At 53.1% G+C, this 7,144-nt stretch overlaps 1 protein-coding gene across 1 annotated transcript; it reads right to left on the bottom strand.

Annotated features, from left to right (window-relative positions):
* Positions 1-848: 848 nt before the first annotated feature.
* On the bottom strand, positions 849-4,104 carry RIPPLY1 (ripply transcriptional repressor 1). Its single transcript, XM_041741196.1, has 4 exons — positions 3,929-4,104; positions 2,954-3,032; positions 2,258-2,322; positions 849-1,690 (listed from the first exon to the last, which is right to left on the bottom strand). The coding sequence occupies exons 1-4, from the start codon at positions 4,078-4,080 to the stop codon at positions 1,423-1,425; spliced, it is 564 nt and encodes a 187-aa protein (XP_041597130.1). The 5' UTR covers positions 4,081-4,104; the 3' UTR covers positions 849-1,422.
* Positions 4,105-7,144: the final 3,040 nt, after the last annotated feature.

The raw sequence follows: 7,144 nt of genomic DNA on the forward strand, positions 1-7,144 counted from the left end.
TCTGAACGAGTCCTATTGGATGAATGGGAGCTGCACAGACATCCAAAGGTGGTAAGGCATTCCAGACAGAGGCTTAAAAATCCATCAAGCCTCGACACATTCAAGGCCAGGCGGCATGGGCTTCAACTGCCAAGAGAGATGAGTTTGAAGAGACAGGAAGAACCAGGCGATTGAACAGCCTAGAATATCACACAAAGAACTTAATTTGTGAACCTATGAAGGCAGAAGCCATTTAGTCTCAAGAGGGTCTGCGAGCCAAAAGAAAAAAAGAGGTAAGTCCAATTGTTGGTGAGGCAGTGAAGAGCCAGAGGAGGGTTTTCAGCAGGGGCACGATGTGGTCTTATCTGATGGCCAGTGGGGAGGCGAAATTGCAAAGGGGCTTGCTGGAGGCAAGAACATTAGTTGGGGTATTTGGGGCAGGAAAGGCATGAGGACCTGAGCAGTGATAGATACGAAGGGAATCAAGTAGATAAAGTTGACAGGACTTAGTGAGCCCTCCTAGCCTCCTCCCCACCTGCATATACTCATCTCCAAAGCTCAATTGAGGCTGTACTTCTCACTAAATCCCACCTCCCCGCCATATTCCCAATTTTCAAGCTGCTTTTTGGGGGCCATTTTGCTCCCTTCCTAAGCTGTCTTTAATCAAGTTTAATCAAGCCTGACTGATTTCACAAGTTAACAGAGAAAGTCTGTCCCCCATGCTGGGTCAGTCTCTGGCCCTATAACCCCATGGAGTAGAATCTGTCAACTGACCTCGGGTAAGGCAACAAATTGGCCTTGAGCTGGTCTCTGACCCTCTGCCTGTGGCTTCACAACATGGGCAGAGTTCAGTTAAGAAATCAGCACAGTTCCAGGAAAAGGGCACACATTATCTAGTTTATTTTCTCCTGATTCAATTCATACCAACATACAGACCCCAGTGGATAGCAGGCAAAATGGAGGGAGGTCCCCAAAGCAAGCAGATTTTCTAGATGCCCCCTTCCTCTCCTGCAAGGCCCATCAATGAGGTGTCCTAACTTTGCTTGGATCTGAGGTTGGAATCCCTGGAGGTGAAGCCAGAAGTCAGGCTTTCTATGGGGGGACAGACTATGGGGCCAGCTGGAATGCCAGGAAGTCAAAGACCCCTGAAGAGTAGGGGTTCCTCTCTGCATGGGGATGCGCTGTCTTGATCTGCTCCCTGGGAACTTCAGAAAGCAGGTCTTCCCCTAGAGCTTCTTGGACCCTTACACTGTCAACATGACAGAAACACAGACAATGAGATGGCAGAGGCCTGGGCCCACAGGCCAACTGAATATGGCCAGGGTATGCTAGTGACTCAAGGACCCAACTTACAGTCTAGAGGGCTATATCTGGAGATTCCTGGCTAATTGCTGCTCTAGAGCTTTGCCAGTCATACTGAACCCCAATCAGACTCTGACCGGTTCAGTTTGGGCCTGTCACGAGTGGGGAAGGAGGATGAGCTATGGCCCTGGGTGGTGCTGACCCTGGTCCCCTCACATGCTCTCCCAGCCCCCTTTCATCTGTCTCCAATTTCTTCTCTTCTTCTCTCTCCTTTTCTTCTTCTTCTTCCTCCTCTTCGTCATCTGAGTCCTCATATAAGTTGATCGTTGCCTGGATAGGGAAGTTCTGCAGTAAAATCTCCCCATCACTGTACAGGTAGTCAAAGGAGCGGGATTTAGGCCAGAAGAGCCTGTGGACAGAAAAGAAATATAGCCCCTAACTTAGACGGGGTCCCATCTGTTGCAGAGAGGCAAGTAAGACCAAGAAAGAAGTCAACCCCTAAACTTCTTCTCCTGCCTACAGAATGAGGTGAAAGGGAAAAGGAGGAAGTGCATACACATTGTAACAGAACTCTCTAGATTGTTAAAAAAGGGATGCAGGCTGGAAGGTAATGTCTGGTGGGCTGATGGCTGTGGGGAGGCCCTGCCCCGGCATCTGTCAGCTCTGACACTGATCCCACCCCCAACTTCAGAAGTCTTCTAGCCAAGAATGATCTATCCCTGCATCCTCGGTGTCCCACTAAGGCTTCCTTCACTGACCTCGCCCAAAGGGGCTCATTCTTAGGGGTCATCGACATTGACTTCAGGTAAGGCAACCTTGGCCAGTTCCCTTAACCACCCTGGGCTTCAGTTTCCTAATGTATGAAAAAGGGATCCTGGCACTGCCTCTATCCTCCTTCTGCTTCACAAGGCTGTTGTGCAGATTTGAAGTGCGAGTGGGTCTACAGCAAGTTCTGAGCTCGGCGCGCCAAACTTACCTGACAGGGTGATGGAACTCGGAGGCAGCCTTTATGACTTTGGCACCTGTCGCCCCACCAGTGGCCTGTCCAAAGCAAAAGCTAGCATGTGGTTCAAAGTGCATGGCCAGACAACTGCCTCCTCTGTATCAGGGGTCATAAACCTACGTAAGATGATCTAGAAGAAACTTTAGGCATCCCGAGGGCAGCCCCTACCCACCCCCTCAGCAAGGGGCTCTGTTCTGGTTCTGGCTGTAAAGCAAGTGCATGGAGTCCTGGGGGTTGTTCACTTTGCTGCCCCTGTTCTAACACCTGTTTGGAGACTGTCCAAGAGACAGAGTTCCACCAAGCAGCCAAGATTCATTGGCGGGGTTGGGGGGGGAGGTAAGGGCGGGCTGGAAGAGCACTGGGGCTAGGTGCCAGGAGACCAGGATTCTAGCACCAGCTCTCTCACAGGCCAGTGGCAGGGCCAGCCCAAATCCCTCCCTACTCTGGGCACCCGTCTCTTCATCTTAAGGATTGCCACAGAAATCTCAGGGTTGCCCTCCTCCCAGAGCTGTTGAAGAATCAAATGTGAGCAAGGCATTAGAGATACTTTGCCATGTCTGCAGCCCTGGACCAAGGGCTGGGGCTCTCTGGAAACGGACCTTCTGGGTCAATGTGAATGCCTGTGGCCACCTATGCATGTAACCACATGTATCGGGGGCTCAGACTCACCGCCTCGACGCCTTTCTTCCCCCACCACTGTGGTAGGTCCCTTGCAGAGGACAGCCAGGGCCTCCAAAGACACGCTCCTCTAGGACAAAGAGATCAATCTATGGAAGAAGGAGACTGGAACCTGGACTCCTTGAGATAACCAAAGAGGCCTCCGGAACACTTGGCTCGGATGCTGTCTAGTCCAGGAAGCTTGTCATGAGGCCCCTGCCCTCTTGTCCCCACCTGAACAATGTGATTGTTGCTCTTGTCATGCTGTTTTGTAATTATCTGCTTGCCTTTGAGCTTCTTAGGGACCAGTTTAGGTTTGACTATATCTGAATCCCCAACACCCCAGTGCAGTGCCTGGCACACAGTAGGCATCTTGCTAAAGGTTTGCTGAATGTTACACATCTGGAGGAAGAAATGGGGGTTGGGTGGAAAATATCTTGCCCCTGACTACGCCAAGAAGGAGAGCTTAGAGTCCTGCCATCTTCTGGGGCTGGGGAAAGGGGCCTGAAATATTTCTGGGCCCACTGCTTCCCCACTAGACTTCCAGAGGTCCAGGAAAAAAATATGGAGATTTTATGGTGTGGTCAGGAAAGAGAAGGGCCCCTGATCAGAGGCTTCTTAGGACTTTGGCCCTCTTTTACTCCCTCTTCAGCATAGGTCATATTAAAGCCAGGCTCCATGGCAGCCTCTCCCGTGCTCCTCAGTGGACTCAGTGAGCAACTTGGCCCATGAGGCCCTGGCTGCTCGGCTTTCAGCTTTGCCAATGCCCACTGTCCCCGAGTCTCCTCCTGCCACCCAGAGGGATGAATGAGGTGTGAAGCCAGTTGAGACACTCCAGCCTGAGATGCAGAAGGGGCTCTGAGGGCTGTGAGGCCTTGTCCTACCCCTCCACAGAGAGCAGGGGCACCCTGGACATTTCATTTTCCTTCCTCTCCCAGGACCCCGCCAAGCCTGAGTCCTTGTCGCCAAGGGCCAAGGTCTGCTTACCTGTCACTGCCACCTACTTGTTGTGCAGAGGAGACAAGCAGTGGTGGACTTAATAGGCCAGGGGCAGCATCCGAGGGAATGGAAGGGTCCATCCTTAGGGGGTCGAGGCCAGACAGGTCATAGGGGCTCTTATTTCTCAGGACCTCCTGCATTCTTTTGGCCTTTCCTGGGAGACCCTTTTTATAAGGCTTGCCTGGCCTCATAAATTATTCAGGGCAGCTCGGGGCTGGAGGGGACCTGGGAGGAGGGGTGAGGATTTAGAACAGGGAGCTCTGGGAGGGAAAGCCCGGGTCTCTGGGTGTGAAAGCTCTCCCAGTTGAATAAACAGAGAGTCAGTGGGGGGTGAAGGGTTTTCTTTACCTCCAAGTCAGAAAGGAAAACACAGAAGGGGCAAATCATACACCATTTGTGCAAATTCCCCAGGCAGTAGCAAGGCTGGCTGGGGCAGGGGGTAAAAGAAGGAAGCTCATTAGCACCGCAAACCATGGAAAGCTGTCCGGCATAGAGCGCTGGAAAGACAGGCCTTTGGCAAAGCCAGTTCCCAGTAGAAAAGGGATAGCTGACCCAGCTAAGGCGAGTGAGGGACCCACACGTTATTTGGGCTCAAACCCCCAAGAGATTTGCCGGGTGGCCCTGATATTAGGTGGCACTGCCATTAAGTACCACCTGGGTCAGGAAAAAAGGAGGTTCTGGGTGTAGCAGGTCCAGCTGCCTGTGGGGTGACCCTCAAGTGCCTGAGTCTCCTCTCCGGCCTCAGCAGTAAGTGGTCTGGTAAAGAAGCATGGGCAGCATTTCAGGGCTCCCAGGTCAGATTCCAAACTGCAGAGCTCAGCACCCCCTCCTACTCCCCAGTCCAGGAGCTGGGGTGGGGAGGGGGGTGGTGGCGGGGAGGCAGGTCTCTGCCTGGCTGCTAAACTGCTGAAGAACCATCCCTGGCCCCAAGGCCTCTGTTCCCTCACGTGTGAGAGGAGGGTGCAGGGTGCAGGGCCAGTGGCCTCAAGGGGCCCTGCCAGCCTGAACACTCTGTGACAGGTACTGGGTACATGGGTACTGACCCCAGGGCTGGGGGTGGGGGTGGGCAGCCCAGCCGCTCCAGCATAGTCGTTGGCCTTAGCCAGTCTTCTGGACCTTTGCCAAAAAGCTTCCAGTTACAACTGCCAGCAGCCTCCTTGTGCTTTAGAAGTCCCAAAAATATTCCTCTGGGGGCTCAGCATTCATCCCCGTCAGGGTTTGTGATTGTCCAAAATCTGAAACAAATCCAATGTCCAATAATGGGAAACCAGCTACATTCAGCAAGGTGAGTCTCTGCCCTTGAATACTAAGCAGGCACTCACGATCATGCTCTGGAAGCCTCAGCATCAACACCGAAAGTGGGAAAGAAAATCAGATCCCAAAATTGTATGAACAACTCGATGCAAGGGGCTCCTCTTTCCTCTGTTCCCCTGACCCCCGGCTCCCACCCCACTTCAAATTCCAGCACCACCATGTGCTTGGTAGCAAAGGAAAAATCAGAAACCAGGTAAAACACATGCCTCACTTGGGCTGGGACGGTGAGACAATTTCATATTCCAACTGGCTTGGTGGAAGAGTGGGGAAAGAAAACAAGCGGGAGAGAGCCAAGGCTGTGGGAGATTTTTTATTTCCTTCTTCGTGCTTTTCTGAACGTCCTTGAAAATGCTACAAGACCCGATATTCTTTGGGCGATAGAAAATAAGGACACGTGGAAGGTAAAAGGAAAGAAAGAAATGCTTAGTTGCAGAGGAGAGAGAACTCTGTCGGGGTTGGGGGTTGCCAATGGGGGATGACACTTGCTCCGTGGGAGCTACAGGGAGACACATCTTGGCTCCATCAAAGGAAAACTTTCTAGCAGCCCAGCCGCCACCTAACCCAAGGGCCTGGCACCATACCAGCCCTCAATAAACAGAGGTTTATTATATGTGTTGAAATGAGGGCAGTGGCATGCGCTGCCCCAGACTGCTCCGAGGCAAGCTCTCTGGATCCCGGATCCCCAGACAGGGGAGAAGGAGGGCTGCTGGGGAGCCCGAATCTCTCTCAGTCTGGCAGGGTCCTGGCTAAATTCACTTCCAGAAGTTGAGGGTTTGCTGGAACTGCTTCACTGGCCCAGAAGAGGAGTGAGGCTGAGGGGAGGCACCAGGTGGAAACAAGAGCTGGCAGGCCTGGGGCCTTCGAGGAGAAAGAAGCAAACCTATTAGCATTCCCTGGGATCTTTTTGACCTCCAGGTGGCCAGGGCCTCTGAAAACAGGCAGGAGGGAAGAGGGAAAGGGGGAAGAGGGAGACATTAACTCCTGAATTCAGGAGTTCAAACCCAACCGGACTTGGCCAGGCCACCCGTCATGCCACCTCTGGCCTTGAACCTGTGTTCATTGGGTCACAATCCTTCACCACTGGGGCTGTCTGGCCCCTTTGCTCTCCTAAGCAGGCTTCAGGGTTCCCCTCAGGCCAGCTTCTAGCATGCTCTTCTGGAGCCCAGCTGCCCTTTAGGCCCATCTGCATGGCTGTTTGGTCTCCCCACAAAACTGCTCTCTGCCCTGCTACCTCCTGAGAATTGCCACCCGCCTCAAGCAATCAATGGGAGACGATGCCCCGGCCCCTCTTGCTGAAGGATTTAAGGCCTGCAAGTGTCGCTGGACAAAAGTGGGAGCCTGGCTGTGTGCCCTTCCATTTGGCACAGAACAGGAGTAAGATGGCCAGCAGTGTAGCAAGAAAAGGTGTGGAACAGCCAAACGAATGGCTTCTCTTCGGGGTGATTACAGCCCTGCCTCTGTTTCCCCTGACAGCCCCATAGTATCTGGGTTTTGCCCTTGGTGGCTCTGCCAGGCCCTCCTGAGAGGACTGGGCCCCTCCTCTGTGCTACACACCACTGGGCTGGGCATTGCCTGGCATGGGAATGGACTAGAAAGAGGAAAGTGCTGAGGACACTGCCTTAGGGTACTTACAGCCTAGGGAGACAGACAAAACCTGCGCAGGGCAAGATGACTCCAACAGCCTCAGCTGGGCCCCAAGACCCCTGAGCGTGTTCCCTGGTCATGCTCTAAGTCTGGCCTCCACATTTCCCTGGGCCACATTCCAAACTTCCTTCAGCTCCCTACCATGTTCCTGCTCCACCCCTCCCCTCCTACTTCCCTGAGAAAACAGAGGCCTTCAAGCATGAATTACCTCAGTGCCCTGCCCCACCCCCAAAAAATTGGCCTGCA

Source organism: Vulpes lagopus, chromosome X (genome assembly GCF_018345385.1).
Source record: "Vulpes lagopus strain Blue_001 chromosome X, ASM1834538v1, whole genome shotgun sequence".
Taxonomy (NCBI): domain Eukaryota; kingdom Metazoa; phylum Chordata; class Mammalia; order Carnivora; family Canidae; genus Vulpes; species Vulpes lagopus.

Coding starts and splice junctions, on each gene's coding strand:
- RIPPLY1 (XM_041741196.1), bottom strand. CDS start 4,080: ATGCAGGAGGTCCTGAGAAATAAGAGCCCCTATGACCTGTCTGGCCTC. Junction 2,323..2,953: donor GGAAGAAAGGCGTCGAGGCG/GTGAGTCTGAGC, acceptor TGCTTTGGACAG/GCCACTGGTGGGGCGACAGG. Junction 1,691..2,257: donor GAGTTCCATCACCCTGTCAG/GTAAGTTTGGCG, acceptor TTCTGTCCACAG/GCTCTTCTGGCCTAAATCCC.